The following is a 23,567-nucleotide window of genomic DNA, read 5'->3' as shown; positions in this document are numbered from 1 at the left end:
TTGGTACATGGATTCTTGTGTCCAACAACCTTGATGAACTATCTTATTAATTGTAATACTGTGTTTTCACAATCTCTTATTATATCATCATCATTGTGAACAATGACAGTTTTTTCTCTATTTCTCATTACATCTTTTATTTTTCTTATCTTATCACATTGTACAGTATTTTCAGTATAGTCTTAAATTTAATTAGCCATAGTGGGTATTCTTGTTTTGTTCTTAACTTGAAAGAAACTGTTTCTCATGCTTCATTATTAACTATCATGTAAGATTTAGTCAGGAACCTTTTATCAGATTAAAGAAAATACCATTCCATTTATAGTTTGGTAAGAGTTTTTGCCATGAATCAGTGTGAATTTTTTCCAAATATATTCTCTGAATCTATTTAATTTGTTTTCCTCTATATTCATTTATGTTTAAATTATTCTTATAAGGCTTTCTGATGTTGTACCAGGAGACAAAACCATTACACAAAAATATTTTCATGTTATATTTGTGTCAGAAACAACCAAAGTCACTTTTTTTATTTTATTGCCAGGGAGAAAAGGCAACTGACCTTCATTTCTCTGCTCACAGTTCTCCACAATAGATATATGAGTTGGTTTAGAGAGAGGAGAAAAGGGGGAGGGGAGATGGTGATGTCATTTACAACTTTATTAACACTATTACCTATGAAAAAACAGCCCCTTTATGATGCTGTGCAATTCTTCCAAACAAGATTAAATAGCTTTTGGCATTACCTCAACCCAGAGGTTATAAGTTACATTACAGCTATTTAAAGGCACTTTTAGCAGTAAAACTACTTTATAGTGAGAGACTCCTATCACCTTTTTTTGAATGGAAGGAAAAACCCAGCAAAAGAAAATTATTACTTGTGATGGATTGCGGACCAATTTAATAATTTAATCTGCTTGGGACCTTGCTTTACTTTAAGTTAGCCATATAACTAATTTTCATTGTTCACATCTAGATTATAAATTCAGCCTGACCCGGGCAGTGGCACAGTGGATAGAGCATCAGACTGGGATGCAGAGGACCCAGGTTCGAGACCCTGAGGTTGCCAGCTTGAGCGCGGGCTCATCTGGGTTGAGCAAAGCTCACCAGCTTGGACCCAAGGTGGCTGGCTCGAGCAAGGGGTTACTCGGTCTGCTGAAGGCCCGCGGTCAAGGCACATATGAGAAAGCAATGAATGAACAACTAAAGTGCCACAATGAAAAACTGATGATTCATGCTTCTCATCTCTCTCCATTCCTGTCAGTCTGTCCCTATCTATCCCTCTCTCTGACTCTCTCTCTGTCTCTGTAAAAAAAAAAAAAAAAAAAAAACAATAAATTATAAATTCAGTCTTCATTCTTAATCAGCTGAAGGTATGGCCTTTAAGTACATTATCTCTGCAAAATTTTTTGAATCTCTTGACAGTTCCTTTCCCTGTGTAGCGTGGCATGTTTTGGTAGTTAAGTGTACACTTTCTGGCCTGACCAGGTGGTGGTGCAGTGGATAGAGTATCGGACTGGGATGCAGAGGACCCAGGTTCAAAACCCCAAGGTCACCGGCTTGAGCTTGGGCTCATCTGGTTTGAGCACAGCTCACCAGCTTGAACCTAAGGTCGCTGGCTTAAGCCAGGGGTCACTCACTCTGCTGTAGCCCCCCAGTCAAGGCACATATGACAAAGCAATCTATGAACAACTAAGGTGTCACAATGAAAAATTGATGCTTCTCATCTCTCTCCCTTTCTCTGTTACAAAAAAAAAAAAAAAAAAAAAAAAAAATGTACACTTCTGGATCTCACTGTCCTGGGTTTAGGTGCTGGCACATCCTTACAACTTTGGTAACACATGCAATTTCTCTGTGCCTTATTTTCTTCATCTCTAAGGTGGGAAAATTATTACTATCTCATTGCATTCTTGGGAGGATTAAATAGGAGCTAAATGTAAAGTTCTTGGAGAATGCCTAACACTTAAATAAACACCATATTATAATTATATATATAATTTTAACCAAGTCTAGGGAAAAGGATAACATCCAATGTTTTAGCCTATAGTTCTTTTTGCAAAAGACAGTCTTCTTCCCCAAAGCCAATTTATTGATACTGAAATTCAATTTGCCATGTTTACCAAACTGCCAAATTCTTGTGTATTTTTAATGAAGTTTACAGTAATTCATGTTGCTTTTGAAAATTTATTTGAGATTAAATTGGCTGGTTGTCACTTTGTCTTCATGCAGCTTTTTAAAGTATTAGATTTGCTGTGACCTGTGGTGACACAGTGGATAAAGCATTGACCTGGAGCACTGAGGTCACCAATTCAAAACCTAGGCTTGCCTGGTCAAGGCACATAAAGGAAGCAACTATGAGTTGCTGCTTCTTGCTTCTCCCCCCTCTTTCTGTCCTCTCCTTCTCTCTTTCTTTCTCTCTCTCTCTCTCTCTCTCTCTTTTCCTCCTTCCCCCTCTCCCCTCCCTATCCCCTCTACCTCTCCTTCTCCTTTCCTCCTCTCTCCCTCTCTTTCTCCCTCCCTCCCTCCTCCCTCTAAAAATCAATAAAATTAATAAAAAGATTTGCTGAAAGCTGAGGTCATAGCATAAGTCTTCTTAGTAATAGATACAATATTCAGAAAAGCATATTTCAAAATCAGTAATGAGAAAACTCCCAAGGGCTATGTACCCCAATGAAAGTATTAATAGTAGAAAAATATCATATTCATTTGCTCATTGGGTCAGTATGGAAGATTGTGTCTGCAAGGAGCTTGGGTCAGTGCTTTGAGAGTGTTGAAAGTGAATTGTATGTTTTCCTGTAGAGTGTAGCTATTCAAACTGAGAAATCAACACAAAAATGATTTCAAGATGGTGATATTTCTTGGGGACCTGCCCAATCCATTCTGTATAGAATTACCACAGATACACTATCACCAAAGATGGGTTTAAAATTCACAATTTTAAAACAATAGTAATGAAATTCATCATGAGTTAGAATAAGCAGACATTATAAAACTCCCAAGAACGTGAGACAGTTGTACAATCTATTGGAGAGTTGAAATTAATATTTTAAAGTGGCTAAGATATATATGAAGATCTCAAGCCAATGAAAGAAACAAGATGCTAGTTTTCTGTTGTGTTTTTTTAAAGAACTTCTAGGCCCTGACCGGCTAGCTCACTGGTAGAGCATCGACCTGGCGTGTGGAAGTCCTGGGTTCAATTCTGGGCCAGGGCACAAGGAGAACCACCTGTCTGCTTCTCCACCCCTCTCCCTCTACTTTCTATTTCTCTCCCTCTCCCCCCACCCCCGCCTCGCAGCCAGGGCTCCATTAGAGCAAAGTTGGCCCAGGTGCTGAGGAGGGCTCCATGGCCTCTACCTCAGGCGCTAGAATGGCTCTGATTGCAATGGAGCAACGCCCCAGATGGGCAGAGCATTGCCCCCTAGCAGACATGCCGGGTAGATCCTAGTCAGGCGCATGCGGGAGTCTGTCTGTCTGCCCCCCTGCTTCTCGCTTCAGAAAAATACAAAAAAAAAAAAAGAGAGAGAACTTCTAGAAATGCAGTCATTGAAAATTTCAGTGTATGAGTTCAACAGCAGATTTGACCCACTGAAGAAAGGATTAGGGCCCTGGCCGGTTGGCTCAGTGGTAGAGCGTCGGCCTGACGTGCAGGAGTCCCAGGTTCGATTTCCGGCCAGGGCACATAGGAGAAGCTCCCATCTGCTTCTCTACCTCTCCCCCTCTCCTTCCTCTCTGTCTCTCTCTTCCCCTCCCGTAGCCAAGGCTCCATTGGAGCAGGGTTGGCCCGGGTGTTGAGGATGGCTCCATGGCCTCTGCCTCAGGCGCTAGAATGGCCCTGGTTGCAACAGAGCTACACCCCAGATGGGCAGAGCATCGCCCCCTGGTGGGCATGCCGGGTGGATCCTGGTCGGGCTCATGTGGGAGTCTGTCTGACTGCCTCCCCATTTCCAACTTCAGAAAAAATACAAAAAAAACAAACAAACCCAGAAAGGATTAGTAAACTGTTAGAGCAGGAGGGGTCGGGAACCTATGGCTCGCAAGCCAGATGTGGCTCTTTTTTTTAAGTCTTTCACTGAGTTCGCTAAAGAAAAAAATCTGATAAACTTATTTCGGTGTGTACTGATGGTGCTCTGTGCATGGTGGGGAAAAACAAAGGATTCATAGTGCTTCTTTGTGAACATGAAAAGAGACGACCCATCCTAAGTTTTCACTGCATCCTACACCAGGAGGCGCTTTGTGCTCAGATGTGTGGCTAGCAGCTTGGTGAGGTGATGTCGCTGGTCATTCGGGTGGTCAACTTGGTTGTTGCTCAAGCTTTAAATGATCGCTAGTTTAAAACACTGCTGGATGAAGTTGGGAATAATTATCCTGGTCTGCTTCTGCACAGCAATGTGCGTTGGTTGTCAAGAGGGAAGGTGCTCAGCTGTTTCGCTGCTTGTCTGAGCGAAATCTGGACTTTTCTTGAAATGAAAAACGTCAAGCATCCTGAATTAGCTAACACTGAGTGGCCCCTGAAGTTCTACTATCTCATGGACATGACTGAACATCTGAACCAGCTCAATGTGAAAATGCAAGGCTTTGGAAATACGGTCTTATCCCTTCAACAAGCAGTGTTTGCATTTGAAAACAAGCTGGAACTCTTCATCGCAGACATTGAAACAGGTCATTTACTACACTTTGAAAAACTGGGAGAGTTTAAAGATGCATGCACAGCAAGTGACCCTGCTCAACATCTTGATCTTCTGCAGTCATTCAAAGCATGCCTTGGACAATTTCGTGAGTGCACTCGTCTTTTTTAAGTTCATCACCCATCCACACAAGTATGCAGTGGACAGCGCCTACCTGAGTTACATCCCCAGTATCTCCTTCAGAGATTTTGAGCTATGAGCTGTTGACCTTCTGAAGGCCTCAGACATGTGGGTGAATAAGTTCAAGTCACTGATGAAGATTTGGAAAGACTTGCACAACAGCAAGCAGAGTTGGCGAGCAAACACAAGTGGGGAGAAATGAAAAAACTTCAACTCGCGGACCAGCTGATTGTCAATACTTGGAGCACACTTCCCGTCACATACCACACAGTGCAGCGTGTGAGTATTGCTGTACTGACAATGTTTGGCTCTACGCATGCATGTGAGCAGTCTCTCACATCTAAAGAACTTTAAGACCAACCTACGATCACATTTAACGAATGGAAGTCTCAACACCTGAATGAAGCTTAACCTCACCACATATCAACCAGACTACAAAGCCATCAGCAAAACCATGCAGCACCAAAAGTCACATTAATGATAAGAAGTACTTTATTCATCATTGGTTAGCAACAGCATAACAACGTTATTAAAAAGAATTCAGAGAGTTATTGTACTTTAAAAGTGTTGATCTTACATAAAATGCACACATTTACTTGTATTTAGTGTTAAACATATTGTATGGCTCTCACGGAATTACATTTTAAAATATGTGGCGTTCATGGCTATCTCAGCCTAAAAGGTTCCCGACCCCTGTGTTAGAGCTAAGGAAAGTATGCAGAATGTACTGTACAGAACTAAAAAGCAAAATATGAGCGGATTATAGAGTCATGGAGATTGAGTGTAAAATGAAACATTAGAACATACACTGCTCACAAAAATTAGGAGATCAAGGAGTATGCAGATACTCCAGTACATTCAGCCTTTTGTATAGTGTATTTTCACCAATGGAATAAAATTTGGGTTTGCATCTCATTTGCATAATCAAACAACTTTGACTTGTCATTTGCTTTTCTCATTCTTTTGTTTAATAAAAAAATTAAATGCTTTTTTTTATTGCTTCTTCTTCATTTTGAAATATCCCCTAATTTTTATGAGCAGCATACATTATATAGACATTCCACTGATAGAAACTAGAAGGAGGCCCTGGCCAGTGGCACAGTGAATAAAGCATCAGCCTGGTGTATGGACATCAGGGTTTGTTTCCTGGTCAAGGCACATGGGAGAAACCACCATCTGCTTCTCCCCCCCCCTTTTTTCCTTTTCCCCAGTCCCACAGCCAGTGACTCCGTTGGTTTAAGCGTGGCCCCAGGCACTGAGGATAGCTCACTTGGTTTGAGTGTGTTAGCCTCAGGTGCTAAAAATGGCCCTGTACTGTGCATCGGCCCTAGACGAGGTTGCCAGGCGATCCTGGTCAGGGCATATGCTACCTCACTGTCTACCTCACTGTCTACCCTCCTCTCACCTAAAGAAAAAGAAAGGGAGGGAGGGAAGGAAGGAGGGAGACAATATTCAGATTGATAATGGCTGACATTTTTTCACAGTTGTGAAAGACGAGTCCTCATATATTAGATGTATTAACAAAACAAAACAAAAAGTTCTCAGAACGTTCATAGAGAAGAGAAGATTTTGATCATAACATGTAATGGAATAGCAGTTAGACTGGTAGCAGATTTCTCATCAGTGATAACAAATGACAGAAGACAGTTGGATTATTATCTTTAGTGTTCTGTGGTAGTTTGCTACCTTATAATTTCAACACCATCACTGTTAAGGAGTAGAGTCAAAATTAGGAAATTTCCAGAGAGATCCATTTTGAATACCATCACTACAGGTGGTATATATATTAAAGGAAGAAATGAGATACAAGAAGGTTTGGTGAGCAAAGAAGTTGGTTGAAATGTCAGTAAATAATTACTAACTACAAAAAAGTGTAGAATAATTCGCTGACCCTACAATTCTCTTAAAACATGTTTTTTATTTACATAGCACTGAGCGAAAAAACAACACTGAGAATTAAACCATGACCCAGTGCTTTAAGGATTGTAGTGATCAGTATATTACAAAGTTAGATACACCAACTTCTCTTTAATTTGCAATTTCTTTTATCTAGTGTAAGGAATTTGGCAGTTGCCTTCACGTGCATTTATTTGAATGTGATAAATTCTTTTGAACATTCCTTGATTACAAAGCATAGCAAAAATGTCATCAAACTTTTGGATCTCTTCCATAGTAGAAAAGTCAATAAACACATAATAACTAAAACCCAAGAAATTAAGAAGTAACAGTATAACCATATTATTGAGAAATACAGAAGTAACTAGAAGAAAAAGCTAAGTAGTTGTCTCTTCAAGCAAAAGAAAAAAGAGGACAGAAACAGACAATAGTATGGTGATTATAGAGGGAAAAGATGATGGGAGAGAGGTAAAAGAGAATAAAGGAGTAAATGATGCTGTAAGGAGACTCGTGGTGATGAATACATAGTCAATATATGATGTATTGTAGAATTGTGCATCTGAAACCTATTTCATTTTATTAACCAATGTCACCCCAATAAATTTAATAAAAAATAATAAAAATTAACTTGCTCTCATTTATAAGATTTATTATATCTTATAAACCTGATTTATTTTAACTTTCTGTTAAATAGAAATAATATTAACATTATTATTGCACAAGCATTGCTATGTGCTTGTTATGCTAGAAAAAATTTCAAATTGTAAAACCTTATAGTGGCTAGAATATTCACTGTGTATTCAACAGTAATTTTATCTTCCTGCAGGGGCAACTACCAACAGACAGTATTTGTAAAATTGTTCATTTCTTTACCTGTGGGATAGTGAATACCATTTTCGAATAGAATTGCTTCTCTAAAATGCTATCAGTTATTCCTCCAAATTTAAGTAGACTCTTTGGCCCATTAATGATTCTATAACTATAGAAACTACTATACTAGTGAACATATACTCTGTATCAGGGGCTGTATCCCTTCATTTAGTGCTCACAACTTTAAGCAGGAGCTTCTGTTACTACATCTTACATATGAGGAAACTGTCTTTGTAAAGTTAAGTAACTTTCCCCACATCACATTTTAATAATGAGCACAACCAGGATTTGGGCACAGGCAATCTTACTTCAAATTCCTGCTTTCAATCATTTCTCCAAACTGCCTCTCACAATTAAAGCCATTTATTATGTAGTTGACTTTCCTGTTTAAGTCCGTTTAATTGCTTCTAGGCAGCTACTACTAACATTACAGCTGCATTTTGGTGTAGATTCTAGATGGTTTTGACCATAATGCTGATAGGAGTAAGCAGTGAAACAGATCTTCTGGTGTATTACTGATGACATTGTAAATAGGTTCAGCCTTTTTTGGAAAGCATTTTGGCACATATTTCAAGAGCCATAAAATGCTCATATTTTTTGACCTAGTTAATGCCACTTCTGGGAATCCTCTAAAAAAATAGTCCAATATGGAAAAAAACCTTAAGTACTGAAGTGATCATCACAGCCATGTTTGTAATAGAACAAGTGGAAGCAACCCTAAATGTTCAACAGTAAGGGAATGATTAAACAAGCAACGATATGTTTACTTAGGCAGCCAATAAAAGTGAAGTATGATACAGCATAGACAAAGAAAACATAGTTGTCATGTGTTTAAAAAACAGCACGTAGAGCAGTATATGCACTAAAATTACAGCTTTTACAAATATGAAAAATAACAAGGAATAGAAAAAAGATTGTGGATACATTTTTTTCTTTCTGCTGTTTTTCAAACTTTTTGTAATACAGATTTATTTCTAATTTTAAAATTAAAATCACATGACTGATGTTTTGTGTACTAGTCTCAAGTGATTGCAGGCAGCATATTAGAAATAACCAGCAAACTTTGGGAAACTGCAGGTGTCTCCCTTACTGGTTGTGTGAACCTGGGCCAGTCACTGTGTGTCTCAGGAGACTCAGTTGACCTACAAAGTGAGTGGTGCAATTTGGGAAACATGAGTGGGATCTTTAGTCAGGGGACCTTGCTGTGTGTCTTTGGCACTTCTCAGACAACCCACGCAGCCGTGTAAAGCTCGATTTCCTCATCTGTAAAAATGGAACTAGTGAGATAAAGGTCTGTCATCCTAGTCAATGCTCTGAAAAGCTCCCGTTCGGTTATGGCCCTTATAAAATGTTCCTCACCTTTCTTTATCCTTGAGTGACAGGAGCAGATGGAGTCTTTCAGCTCAATTCTTTTACCTCAGATCTTTTGAGCAACAGCTTTTACATGTCAGCCTTTTGTCTTCTGGTGTACCTTGTTATCCATAATTTAGATGTAAAAATGAAGATAAGAAAAATTTTGTCATTCAGCGTGGCTGCCTAGATCTCCAGTTTTGTTTTGTTTTGTTTTTTCTAACTATACAAATGCAGTAAGTGCTACTGTCAAATGTTTGGAAAATATAGAAAGTAGAAAGAAGAGAAATACACAGTATTATTCTACCCAGAGATAATCATTATATTATATATATTTCATTCTATTTCTTTTTTTTTCTTTGAGAGAGATGGGAAATGAGAGAGATGAGAAGCATCAACTTGTAGTTGTGACACTTTAGCTGTTCATTGATTGCTTCTGATATATTCTTTGACCTGGGGACTCCAGCCAGGCAAGTGACCTCTTGCTCAAGCTAGTGACCTTTGGGCTCAAGCCCATGGGATCATGTCAATCAAAAGACATGATCCCACACTCAAGCCATTAACCCAATGCTCAAGCTGGTGAGCCTGCACTCAAGCTGGTAACCTTGAGGTTTCAAACCTGGGCCATCAGTGTCCCAGGTTGATTCTCTCTCCACTGTACCACCACCAATCCTATGAGACAGTTTATCTTTAACAAAAAATTATTAGATAGGGATAAGATCAAGTTAGCAATGGGGAGCGAGTGGAAGTATAGGGTAGGGATTAAAAGGAAAATTTTTTCTTGTAATTTTGATACCTATCAGAATGAACTTATGCAAAAGTATAATTAGGCAAATCATGCTTCCTGGACCTTAAAAGGACAATTAAAATTTTAAATAATTTGTACTGTTTTTATTTTAAGTAACCTTGAATCTTTCAGACCAAGAGTTGTGTATTTTCATTTGGAAAATATAATCATGATACATAAACTTGGAATAAAGAAGCTTGGGAAATACCCACAATTTCTTGGATTTAGGCCTCATCCCTTTTAGGACATGCAGTTTTAAGAAATCATCAGCCTCTTTAATGTCCTCTGGAGAAAAAGGGACATTTATTCTGTGGCAAAAGCAACAGCAACAAGTACCTGGGAGGTCTTAGCCTGAGCACCTGTGGCCATGTGGGGCCTGATATTGATGTCATATTTTTCTGGCTTGTGCTGGACTTGTACTCAAATCAGAAAGAAGGAATGTACTGTCCAGGGATTAAGGACATTGGTCCCTCCGTTTTCCAGGCCTTGCTGTACGTAATGACTTTAGAAGTGGGGTAAAGGTCTGTTTCCTCTTTCCTCTCTTCAGAGCAGCAATCGAATTATAAAAGGCGACACAGGGTGCATCCCATATAAATAATTTCCAGTGTGGCGGATCTGTCATCCCGACTACACTGAGGAGGACATGATAGATATTTGCGGTCAGTGTGTTGTCTTGCCTCATCACTCTCCTGTGAATACTGCACTGTGGCTTATGCCCCTTTGACTTCTGAGGTCTGCTGCCCCCAACAAGAGACTGTCAATTGGCTGAGAGTAGGTATCCCTCTCTCCTGCTTAGTATCTAAACATCAGGGAAGTCTCTTGTCCTTTAGCCTCATTCTTCTGACGAGGTTGAGCCAGCACTCCTTACTGGAGCTTGTTTGTTAACCCTCCCCTGCCATTTTCTCTTTGAGGAAAATCCCTTATTTACAGGAGGAGAAAATCAAGCCTATAGCACAGTTTAAGGAACTGCTTTAGAATATAATTGACTGCCACAGCGTTAGGCAGTACTTACATTTAGTGGGACAGTGGGAATTTGGAAGTGTCATGTGAAAGCGGAGCAGGTCACTGTAGCCTGGAAATTTTCTATTTAGTGTAATTACAGCCCCTCCAAAACTGTGCTTGCTTCAGATATTACTTGGTGCCCTATGAAAAATAGGATATGATCTGAGACTTTTGAGTATTTTGAACTGCTGTAAAAGGGTGGAATCCACATAGAAAGTTACCTGAATTTACATACGATTCTTTTAAGAGAAGATCAGTTTAACTTAATTTACCATACTTTTTCAGCTTTTGGGTAACTGATTATTAATGAAAGTGATTTTTTTTCTTCAGTATTGCCTGTCGGGGCACCCAACCTTACCATGCAATGTGCTCAAATTCAAGTCAACCACCATTATGCTGGACTGTGGACTGGACATGACTTCCACCCTCAATTTCCTTCCTTTGCCACTTGTTCAAAGGTATGTGCTGATACATCTGAGACAAAATGAGCTTCAGTTTGCCGAAAAATGGCACCCATTTATATTAAAGGTTACCAGTACCCTGTGTGTTGTCCTAAGTTTACTTTGTTCTCTTAAAGATGTTTTTCATCAAAATAATTTTCTTTGTCTGGGTTGATGGAAAGCATGGTATTGATTTATTGATTGACTTCTTTATTATAACTTCTGAGATTCTTTAAAATGTTCCTGCAACTGCTCAGTGCAAGTGAGGTCATGTATATTTCATCTTTCTTGCTAATTCATATAAGAGCTGATAAATGGTCAACTGATGAGCCCAAGAATTGAATTTTAGAATCATTTAACTGTCTTTGCAGGGACTTGACATCATAGAGCCTGACAGCTTTTTTTGATAGGTAGCTATGCATTATTTTTATACTAGTCAGCTGTAGATATCATAGAATCGTACGTGAAGCCAAAGTCCATGTTTTAAAGCAGATAGATTATCCCAGGCCTACAGTCAGTGCTTTTTACTCTTCTAAGACCTCATCTAGGAAGCTTGCTGTTATTTTAAGACAGCAATTTACAAAAGAAGCAGTAACTTTCAGAAGCAGACATACTCCCAGTAGCCAAATGTGATACCACATATAAGAGGGGAAACAGAAAACTATCTAAAGCAGATTAAGAGCACTGGAGCATATAGCAAGTTAAGTAAATCATCTAATGCATCTCATTCACTCCTGAAGACATCACTGTGTGCAATGATTATTCATAGCAATGACCCTATGAACCATCTAGAAAAAGTAAAAGTAAAAATCAGCCATTGATTTTTTTCCCCCCTTGAGCTAAGGGCTGTAAATAAGGTGATGGGGACAAGGTCAGAGATAATTTCAGCTTACATGTTATGCAAAGCTCATAAAATTCAGTTATGATCACACCTAGCACTTAGAAATACATTTACCATCCACAGATATTATACAAAAGAGGAAGGAGAAAAAAAAAAAAAAAATATATATATATATATATATATATATATATATATATTTATAATTGGTTTAAGCACTGGATCACATATATCTTCCAACAAATATGAATGACAGGTTATTTCTTATTAAAGAAGACTGAAATTACTGTGTTGTCCCCCCCAGCACCCCAAATATTAAAATGTTTATTTATTTGTTGTTTACTGAGGATCTGCATTGTGTTGGACTAGGGGACAAGACAACTTTCCTTTCCTCATGGAGCTTATAGTCTGTAGGAAAAAAAGAATTACACGGTTGAAGATTTCATTATACTTGTGTTAAGAACACAACTATATGTATTGACAACTACTAAGAAAAATAAAATACAAGGTACTGTGAAGGACCTACAGTTTCTGTGGGGTCATGAATTATCTAGGTGTTCAAAACCTAAATTAGGCAGACAGTCCTAGCTATACTTTCCCTTTCCTGTTTCTTTTTGTCTTTACCTAATTCTTGTATTCTCACAACCCTGTCTCAGCATTAGAATCCACTTTGTTGTCTACCCCTTGGCATTGGTTTTCTCTCAGAGGGAGGTTATAGCTAGTGGGATGATTGACAACCCACATAGTTTCTTTCAAAAACTACCTTCTGTTGCTCAATTCAGAAACCTTCATGATATACGTGGCTAAAATAGTATCCCCAGTTTCTCCCCATCCCCTCATCCTGCTTTATTTTTCTTCACAGTGCTTATCACTGCATAATATATACATACATGGATTATATGTATGTATATATCTTCTTCTCCACTAGAAGGTTAGATTTATAAGGGCAAGGGTTTTATTTTTTTCTCCACATTATCCTCTGTGCCTAAAACAGTTCTTGATAATGTAGTAGCTTCTCAGTAAATATTTGTTGTGTAAATGAATCCCTTTTTTCTTCCCTGGATTCCAGCTCTTTCACTCTTCAGTCATCTCGCTATTATAATTTTTCCTTTATCTTGAACCTTTCCATCTTCACTCAGTTTATCCCACTTAATTGTGCTCAGTAACTTTTTTGTTGTTTTATTTTATTTTAGTTTTTTAGAGAAAGAGGAAGGGAGGGGAAGCAGAGAGAAAAACATTAATTTGTTGTTCCACTCATTCCTGCTGTCATTGGTCAATTCTCATATATACCCTGACCGGGATCAAATTGCAACCTTGGCATGTCAGGAGGACTCTCTAACCAACCAAAGTACCTGGCCGGGGGATTCCGTCACGTATAACTTCAAATTTAAGAAAAAATTTCACCTTTTCTCAACTCTGCTTTTTCCTTCAGCATTCCTAACTTCTCTCTACTCTGTGCTTTTCCCACACCACCCACAGAGCACCTCTCCTTGAAGGCACGAGTGGCCTCCATGTCGTTAGCTAGAATGCCCGGGTGTCAGTCTTCATCCTGCTTGACCGTCACTCTGCAGCACTTGCCTCCATGATAATGCATTCCTGGTTTCCTTTTTTAAAGTTGCACATTCTCTTTTTTTTTTTCCTTTCTTTAATGTTTTTTTTATTGATTTTAGAGTGAGAGGAAAGGAGAGAGACAGAGACAACAGAAATATTGATCTGTTCCTGTATGTATCCTGACCAGGGATCGAACTGACAACCTCTGTACTTCAGCATAATGTTCTCGCCAACAGAGCTATCTGGTCAGGGCAATGTGTTCCTGGTTTTCCTCTGAGATCTCTGGCTCCTCCTCTTCTGTCTGCTTTGGAGAGTCATCTTTCTACAACTGGCCATCACATACCAGAATTCTTCAATATCCAGTGGTTGGCCATCAGAGTTTCCACCAAAGGAATTTTAATAAATGTGTAGGGATTCCATAACCATTCAAACAATAACTTATAAATGTGCATTTTTAGTTAATTTTCTTTTGAGCTCAAGATTCATATATCCAAAATATTCATATAACCAAAGTTATATCTTTGGCCGTGCCTTTGCCTTCAAAGCTCAACATGCCCAAAGTGGAATTTATCATTAGACTTGACTTGGCCCGAAGAGGAGCACAGGCACTTACAGACCTGTTTTCCCTACAGTACGTTGTCTTACTGAATGGCATCCTGTTGTAAAAGCCAGAAAAGCCGGGAGTTAACTCTGGCCCCTATTCCACACTCCCCGTGTCAAGCCTACATTTAGGCATTGTCATTTTTACTTTCTAAAGGGCTCTGGAATCCAGGCACTTCGCTTCAGTGCTGCTGCAGTTACTGTCCTCTTTCACAGGCAGTACTGCCCCAGCCTCCTAACCAGTCTTCGATTCTGATCATGCTCCTGCCTGAATCCAAAGTCATCTTTTTGTGTGACAAGGATGCGCCTTGAGAATACTATGCTAAGCAAAATAAGTCAGTCACAAAAACTAAGAACCATATAATTTCACTCATATGTGAGCTATAAAACTGAAACCCAGACACAGACAACAGTATGGTGGTTACCAGGAGGAAAGGGGTGGGGGGTTTTAAAGAGTAAAGGGGGCCAAATATATGGTGAAGGAAGATGATGTGACTTTGGGTGGTGAGTACACAATCATAGAAATGTACACTTGAAACCTACTCGATCCTATTAACCAATGTCACCCCAATAAATTTGAAAAAAAATCTGAAATAGGGGGATAAAACAATAGCACCAAAGATAGAGATCCACAGAAATGTGTCAGCAAATGCCAAAAAATATTGACTACAGGGATGAAAATATTTGGTTACTGGTTCCAGTGAGTTAATAACTAAACTATCAAGAGTTACTAAACTTGAAAGAACAAAAGGGAAAGAACTTACTATTTTGTTCTTAATGATTACAAAATTTGACTATATAAAAATTTTAAACAAGAAAACAAAGGAGTCTTGCCACAGAAATCTATTTTAATAAAATATGGGAGGTGATATTAGAAAAATAATGATTATAGATGAACATTTCTTTGCGTCCACTATTTAACAGAATTTCTTAGGAAAAAAAGAATGCCATTAAAAATGTTATAGTCAAGAAAAACATGTATATAAAATCTAAATTTTAGCCTGACCAGTGGTGGCACAGTGGGTAGAACTTTGACATGGCCCAACGAGGTTTCCAGTTTGAAACACCGAGGTGACTGGCCTGAGTGCGGGGTTGCTGGCTTGAGAATGGGATCATCAACATGATTTTAAGGTTGCTGGCTTGAGCAAGAAGTCACTGGCTCGGCTAGAGCACCCACCCCACTCCCCACTGGTCAATGCATGTATGAGAAGCAATAAACAACTTAAGTGACACAACTACAAGTTGATGCCTCTCATCTTTCTCCTCACTTTCCCTCTCTCTCTTAAAAAATAATCTATTGGCCCTGGCCGGTTGGCTCAGCGATAGAGCGTCAGCCTGGCGTGCGGGGGACCCGGGTTCGATTCCCGGCCAGGGCACATAGGAGAAGCGCCCATTTGCTTCTCCACCCCCACCCCCTCCTTCCTCTCTGTCTCTCTCTTCCCCTCCCGCAGCCAAGGTTCCATTGGAGCAAAGATGGCCTGGGCGCTGGGGATGGCTCCTTGGCCTCTGTCCCAGGCGCTAGAGTGGCTCTGGTCGCAGCAGAGCGACGCCCCGGAGGGGCAGAGCATCGCCCCCTGGTGGGCGTGCCGGGTGGATCCCGGTCGGGCGCATGCAGGAGTCTGTCTGACTGTCTCTCCCTGTTTCCAGCTTCAGAAAAAAAAATAATAATAATAATAATAATCTATTAAAAAAGAAATTGGGTAAATAAATAACCCAAGGCATTTAAAAGTAATCTATTATTTAAAATAGTGAAACAGCCCTGGCCAGTTGGCTCAGTGGTAGAGCGTCAGCCTGGCGTGCAGGAGTCCCGGGTTCGATTCCCGGCCAGAGCACACAGGAGAAGTGCCCATCTGCTTCTCCACCCCTCCCCCTCTCCTTCCTCTCTGTCTCTCTCTTCCCCTCCCGCAGCCAAGGCTCCATTGGAGCAAAGATGGCCCGGGCACTGGGGATGGCTCCTTGGCCTCTGCCCCAGGCGCTAGAGTGGCTCTGGTCGCGACAGAGCGACGCCCCGGAGGGGCAGAGCATCGCCCCCTGGTGGGCAGAGCGTTGCCCCTGGTGGGCATGCCGGGTGGATCCTGGTTGGGCGCATGCGAGAGTCTGTCTGACTGTCTCTCCCCGTTTCCAGCTTCAGAAAAATACAAAAATAAATAAATAAATAAAAATAATAAAATAAAATAGTGAAACAGTAAATATGGTATGCAATTAATTTTTTATACTTTTCATTTTTACAACTTCCTACTTTGAATTGCATTACTTTTATGCTCACAAAATAATGAAAGAGGCATGATGACATTCACTCAAAAATATTTGTAAAATTTACTCTGAACATAGTACAAGAATATGATAGTAAATAAAATAATCTTTGAATTAAGCTCTAGTTTAGGGAGACAGTAAACAGCAATTACAATAAAATAAAATAAAAGCTATGACAAGGTAAGCAGGTGTCATGGACTCACACAGAAAGGACTCACAATTCTGGCAGTGTGTAGTTGTATGGGAGAGTAGGGAATAGGAGTTACAAGGTAAAGATGGAGGAGGTCTTTGTAGAAAAAGGAAACAGGGAACAGCCTTATCATTTGCAGTGCTGTAGGAGAATGAGGTAGGTGTTGATCTTCAGTTATTCATTAATGAATCTTTTTTTATGTGTCAAGCACTCAGGTGCTGGTGAGATGACCATTAGCAAGACATACCTGTCCTCCTGGAGGACAGACATATCAAGTCTCATACACGCTGTTAAAATGATGAAGCCGTGTAGTACAAAGCAGGACAACATCCTCTAGTGATGGTCTAGGGCTAGGCAACAGCAAAAGACTTGCGTGTGTCTCTGACGACTGAGGTGAGATCTGGATAGAAGTAGTCAAGGAGAAACTGGGACAAGGGGCAGAGTTTGGAGGGAACAGAGAAAGTAGGCAGCTGCAAGGTTTAGGACTCTCTTCCCCTCTGTCTTATCTGCTTTTGGCATGGACAACATACACAAAAGATTATTCAAGTAAAATTTCAGGAAGAGTCCCTCATACAATCCCTTCCCCTTATCCAACTAGAATGCCATCTCCATGCCTTTTCTGTGTAGAAACTGGAGTCATGAAAGATTGGATAGATAAGCTCCTGCTAAATAGGCTAGAAGAGGGGGGATGAAGGAGGGGAGAAGAGCCTCATGGCTGAAGGAACAATTGTGTGACTGTCCCAGACAGGCGATAAGATTTCTTTGAAACTGAAAGGAAACAAAGAGCAAGAAACCAGAGGGGCAGGCATAAAGCTTAATATACCAAGATGTACTTGTTATTTATCCTAACAGCAATGAAAGACCATTGCTTTAAACAGGTGAGGCAAGATTAGGTTTGTAATTCTAAAAGAAAGCTGACATCACGTGCCTTCTGATAACACATATCATCATTTGTCCGGCATTCCTACCAAAAATAATCCCAATCTAATCATGAGGAAACACTGGACGAACCCAAATTCAAAGATGCTATATAGAATAATTGGCTTTGTACTCCTAAAAATGACAAGGTCATAACACAGACAGGCTGAGAAATCCTTTCAGATTAAAGGAGACTGAAGACATGACAACTAAACACACCATGTGATGTGGATTTGATCCTGGACCTGTATTGCTATTTTCCTTTTTCTCTATAAAAGGCATTGTATAGATAGTAAAATATGAATTGGTATAACTTGGGAACTATGAATAAGGTATAAAGCTTACATACTAGTATAAAATTAATGTAAATTTCCTGATTTAGATTATTGTAATAATTTTTTTTTGTATTTTTCCGAAGTTGGAAACAGGGAGGCAGTCAGACAGACTCCCGCATGCTCCCGACCGGGATCCACCCGGCATGCCCACCAGAGGGCGATGCTCTGCCCATCTGGGACACCACTCTGCCGCAATCAGAGCCATTCTAGCGCCTGAGGCAGAGGCCACAGAGCCATCCTCAGCGCCCGGGCCAACTTTGCTCCAATGAAGCCTTGGCTGTGGGAGGGGAAGAGAGAGACAGAGAGGAAGGAGAGGGGGAGGGGTGGAGAAGCAGATGGGCGCTTCTCCTGTGTGCCCTGGCCGGGAATCGAACCCGGGACTCCTGCACGCCAGGCCGACGCTCTACCACTGAGCCAACCAGCCAGGGCTGATTTAGATTATTATACTGTGTCTAGGTAGAGAAAGTCCTTATTAGAAAACAGGCACTCAAGCATTTAGGTGGTAAGGGTGTGTCATGCCTATAACTCTCAAATGGGTCAGAAAAAATTACATGAATACACATAAATAGAAAATGACATAAAGAGAAAATGACAAAGCAAATGTGGTAAAATGTTAATAGTTAATAAGGATAATTGGGAGTTGTCTGTTCAATTCTTGTAACTTTTCTGTAAATCTGAAGTAATTTCTAGGTAAAAAGTTAAACAAAAAGATGACTTTGGATTCAGGCAGGAGCATGATCAGAATCGAAGACAGTGGTTAGGAGGCTGGGCCTGTGAAAGAGGAAACTCAAGCCACAAGTGACAAGAGACACATCCACTTACAAGCAGTAAATCCAGAATGTAAATTTGACTGGAATTTGAGTATTTTCATTTGCAGTGAGTGCTGGCCGGTGGGGAGCTAAGTGTTCTTGCCAGAGCACCTGGCCTCTCTCCTGAGCTTTTCTCATCCACAGATTATGACCCTGTTTGGCCTTCCCCTCAGGCTGGTCGTCAGACACCAGTCAGGTGAAGTTGGGGACAGTGACTGGCAAACTATAAAATGCTCTAATGTCTCATCTTCCTTTTTTCTTTTTTTGTTCTGCATAGTGTTCTTTTAATTTTCCCAATTTTAGTGCTAAACTTTTTGGCTTTTTAATGATCTGTTGCCTCATAATTCTTAAGCTTGATGCTACAAGGTTCTTTTTTTATCTTTTTGATTAGTATTTTGGATGAGCATTGCTGCCGATAATTTCAAGCTCTTTTTAATTTTATGGAGACAACACAGTCACCTTGAAATCACTAAAAATTATAATCTATTTGGGATAATTTAATCTTTCTTTCCTTTCTTTTGCAGTCCCAGGCTGTCTAATCTTCCTGGCTGGTCCCTAAAGGATGGAAATGTTTTCTTGGACAAGGTAATGATTAACTGAAATGTATCTGCACCCAGGGGAAAACCCTCTTTTCATACCAGGGCCACACAATAGTCACAATAGTAGTGTGAGTGATGGGCTGATTTTCCCTCGCACACATTCTCCCTGAAAAGATCCCAGGATCCAGGTAGGGCCTTTCGTACTTGGTGATTATTGGTTTTTTTTTTGTTTTTTGTTTTTTTTTTTAATATTTTATTTATTTATTTTTTTCAGAAACAGAGTGAGAGTCAGAGAGAGGGGCAGATAGGGACGGACAGGCAGGAACGGAGAGAGATAAGAAGTCCATCAATCATCAGTTTTTTGTTGCAACATCTTAGTTGTTCATTGATTGCTTTCTCATATGTGCCTTGACCGTGGGCCTTCAGCAGACCGAGTAACCCCTTGCTCAAGCCAGAGACCTTGAGTCCAAGCTGGTGAGCTTTGCTCAAACCAGATGAGCCTACACTCAAACTGGCGACCTCAGGGTCTTGAACCTGGGTCTTCTGCATCCCAGTCCAATGCTCTATCCACTGTGCCACCGCGTGGTCAGGCTGATTGTTGTTTTTAAGAGCTTTATAGCAATGCTGTGTTCAGATTCAGGCCCAATTTTCTCATATGAAAAAAATTTAAGAGCTGCAGCTGCAAATACATTTCATCCCCACAAAAGGAAAACTATTATTTTTATAATTGCTATAAGATTTTTCAAAGTTGATGCTTATTAGAGAATTCCACCAAGTCTATGACTGGAAGGATTAAACCTTTTTTTTTTTTTAAATAACTTTAAAATCCTTGAGTTATGTGAGATTTGAACTGTTTCTGTCAGGTCAGATCAGGTAGGTAGGATGTTATAAAGTTTGTGTCTTTTTTTTTTTTTTTTTTTAGAGAGAGAGATAGGGACAGACAGGAAGGGAGGAAGATGAGAACCATCAGATCTTCATTGTAGCACCTTAGTTGTTCATTGATTCCTTTCTCATATGTGCCTTGACCTGGGGTGCTCCAGCCAAGCCAGTGTGACCCCTTGCTCAAGCCAGCAACCTTGGGCTCAAGCCAGCGACCATGGGGTCATGTCAGTGACCTCATAAGCAATCCTGTGCTCAAGCTGGTGAGCCTGTGCCCAAACCAGATGAGCCTGCATTCAAGCGGCGACCTCAGGGTTTCGAACGTGGGCCCTCTGTCGCAGGCCGACACTGTCCACTGCCTCAACACCTGGTCAGCTGTATCTTTTTGGAGTGATGAGAGGCCACAGCAGGATTGCTGGAAGGCACTGTCATCATTTGATTGGATCCCTTTGGTCGCCACATGAGGAATGGACTGAGGAGCTAGGTGTTTAACCTTCCCAGCCAGTGCATTCTGTGGGGAATGGGGTGAAAACATGTTCTTAGGTAAAGAGGGCCTTCCAGGCTATGACCTATGATTTTGTCACAGCCTTTTTTTATGAAAAAAAAAACATAGTAGTCTAAGAATCTAAAATTTGGGGTCCTTTTGACTTTAACATCTGACTAACAAAACCCAAAGTAATGACTTAAATCATTTATTTTTTTTAGGCTATTAAGTTTTTTTTGTTTTTTTGTTTGTTTTTTCAGAGACAGAGAGTCAGAGAGAGGGATAGACAGGGACAGACAGACAGAAAAGGAGAAATGAGAAGCATCAATCATTAGTTTTTCGTTGTGCACTGCAACACCTTAGTTGTTCATTGATTGCTTTCTCATATGTGCCTTGACTGCGGGCCTTCAGCAGACCGAGTAACCCCTTGCTCCAGCCAGCGACCTTGGGTCCAAGCTGGTGAGCTTTGCTCAAACCAGATGAGCCCACGCTCAAGGTGGTGACCTTGGGGTCTCGAACCTGGGTCCTCCACATCACAGTCCGATGCTCTGTCCACTGCGCCACCGCCTGGTCAGGCTAGGCTATTAAGTTTTTAACATTAAATTATCATCACAGCCCTGGCCGGTTGGCTCAGCGGTAGAGCGTCGGCCTAGCGTGCGGAGGACCCGGGTTCGATTCCCGGCCAGGGCACATAGGAGAAGCGCCCATTTGCTTCTCCACCCCTCCGCCGCGCCTTCCTCTCTGTCTCTCTCTTCCCCTCCCGCAGCCAAGGCTCCATTGGAGCAAAGGATGGCCCGGGCGCTGGGGATGGCTCTGTGGCCTCTGCCCCGGGCGCTAGAGTGGCTCTGGTCGCAATATGGCGACACCCAGGAGGGTCGCAACATGGCGACGCCCAGGATGGGCAGAGCATCGCCCCCTGGTGGGCAGAGCGTCGCCCCCTGGTGGGCGTGCCGGGTGGATCCCGGTCGGGCGCATGCGGGAGTCTGTCTGACTGTCTCTCCCTGTTTCCAGCTTCAGAAAAATGAAAAAAATAATAATAATAAAAAAAAAAAAATTATCATCACAGTAATTTCTTTCTCAGGTCATTATTTAGGCAGTTAATTTATAAATGAGAGATCAGAGGTACAAAAAAAATGTTAAAACAAAATCTAGTCAAATTTTATTCTAAAAATAAAAATCAGAAGTAAAAGGTTAAAAACTTCAAAGTTCATTCATGCCATTCTTAGTCTTCTAAATCAGCCTTTGTTTCCCGTGTCTCACAATTGAAAGACTGAATAAGTTTAAGGAATTTTTTTTAATTAAGTTTACAGAGAGAGTAGAGAGAGGGGCAGGGAACAAGAAGTACCAGCTCATAGTTGCTTCACTTTAGTTGTTCATTGACTGATTGCTCTTTGTGTGTGCCTTGACTGGGCAAGTCCAGGGTTCCAGACCAGTGACCTCAGCATTCCAGGTCAACACTGCAACCACTGTGCCACCACAGGCCAGGTGAAATAAGTTTAAAGATCCTTAAAGTGATTCATCTGAGTAAGGCATTTTCTTCTCGTAATAGATATTGTTAAATAAAGAGGTGCTTTTTTTTCCAGAACTAATTCCTGTGAACTGCACCCTAACCTCAAGTGCAAGCCACATATGTACTCTGAAATGAGATTTCCCTCACAGTCAGTCTGTAAAATTATGTGACACTCAGGACGGAGCCTGTGCAGCTGATTTTGCTGGCTGTAAATCATTGTTCCTGAGAAAGCATCCCATTACCTGTGCATTGTGAGCAAAATGCCTTGCCTGTGGATGTGAGAGTATTTCATTAGAAGGGAGTGGCGTTTAAAATACAGTGACAGTGTAAGTGTGCAGAATGGTAAATGCATGTCCCCAGCCGGGAGGGAGGGAGTCTGCGCGGAGGCTTTGTCATGCGAGGTAGGCATGCCTTGATATGTAGCCATATGGGGAAGAGGATCACATAGCCAATTGAAGACCAGGCAGAGCTCTGAAATTTCCCATGATTTGTCTGCAGTCATTTTTAACCTCATCCTAAGGGAGTTGGGAGTCTTCTCCTATTAAACATAATTGCTTATTTGTTTTTAGCTGGCACATACCTTGTAATTAAGAACTGTTGGCAGCCTGACCAGGCGGTGGCACAGGGGATAGAGCATTGGACTGGGATGCCGAGGACCCAGGTTCGAGACCCTGAGGTCGCCAGCTTGAGCGCGGGCTCATCTGGCTTGAGCAAAATAAAAAATGCTCACCAGCTTAGACCCAAGGTCACTGGCTCAAGCAAGGGGTTACTCGGTCTGCTGAAGGCCCGCGGTCAAGGCACATATGAGAAAACAATCAATGAACAACTAAGGTGTTGCAACAAAAAACTGATGATTGATACTTCTCATCTCTCTCTGTTCCTGTCTGTCCCTGTCTATCCCTCTCTCTGTCTCTCTCTGTCCCTGTAAAGGAAAAAAAAAAAAAAAAGAACTGTTTGCAGTCTTTTAGCTCAGCCTTTTACTGGTTAAATTAAATTTATGTAAGGAAAGGAGTCAGACTTTAATTGTGAAAGGCAAGGGGAGGAAATATTCTGTCAAGGTTCTGATATGAGACTTACAGAATTCAAAATGAAAATACCATATAGTTAATACTATCTCCCAGTAAGGATTGAAAGTAAAATCATTCAGACTCAAATATAAATATAGATACATATCTATGAATATATAAAAATATATGTTCAGTGACTAATGAAAACACAATAGAACAAAATTCTAACAGTATTGTTCTCTTTCTGGAAAGAGCGAACTATCAACAAAGCTATATATTTTTTATAAAGTCATAAATAGCTTTAACCTTGATGGAACGAAAAATTCTCCATAGATTTCAGTTTCAAGTTGCAGAGAGGGAGGACAGCATCTAGTAGCCGACCCTGTTGGTGGCCCACTCCTGTGTCCTCAGCGTGCTCTGTCATTCTCCCAGCTGCCAGTGCCTATATGGTTTCCTGGCAAGTTCTTCCTGAAGTTATAAAAGGCAGGGATGGCTATATGAATGCCA

At 40.7% G+C, this 23,567-nt stretch overlaps 1 protein-coding gene across 1 annotated transcript in view; it reads left to right on the top strand.

The window, feature by feature from the left end:
* INTS9 (integrator complex subunit 9) overlaps positions 1-23,567 on the top strand; it is a 106,606-nt gene that overhangs the window by 24,350 nt on the left and 58,689 nt on the right. Inside the window, exons 2-3 of the mRNA XM_066278604.1 lie at positions 11,038-11,165; positions 19,166-19,226. Coding sequence (XP_066134701.1) covers positions 11,038-11,165; positions 19,166-19,226 — 189 coding nt within the window. The remainder of the gene's footprint in view (positions 1-11,037; positions 11,166-19,165; positions 19,227-23,567) is intronic.

Source organism: Saccopteryx bilineata, chromosome 1 (assembly GCF_036850765.1).
Source record: "Saccopteryx bilineata isolate mSacBil1 chromosome 1, mSacBil1_pri_phased_curated, whole genome shotgun sequence".
NCBI lineage: Eukaryota > Metazoa > Chordata > Mammalia > Chiroptera > Emballonuridae > Saccopteryx > Saccopteryx bilineata.
The sequence above is the reverse complement of the archived record's forward strand: the minus strand, read 5'-3'. Positions and strand labels throughout refer to the sequence as shown.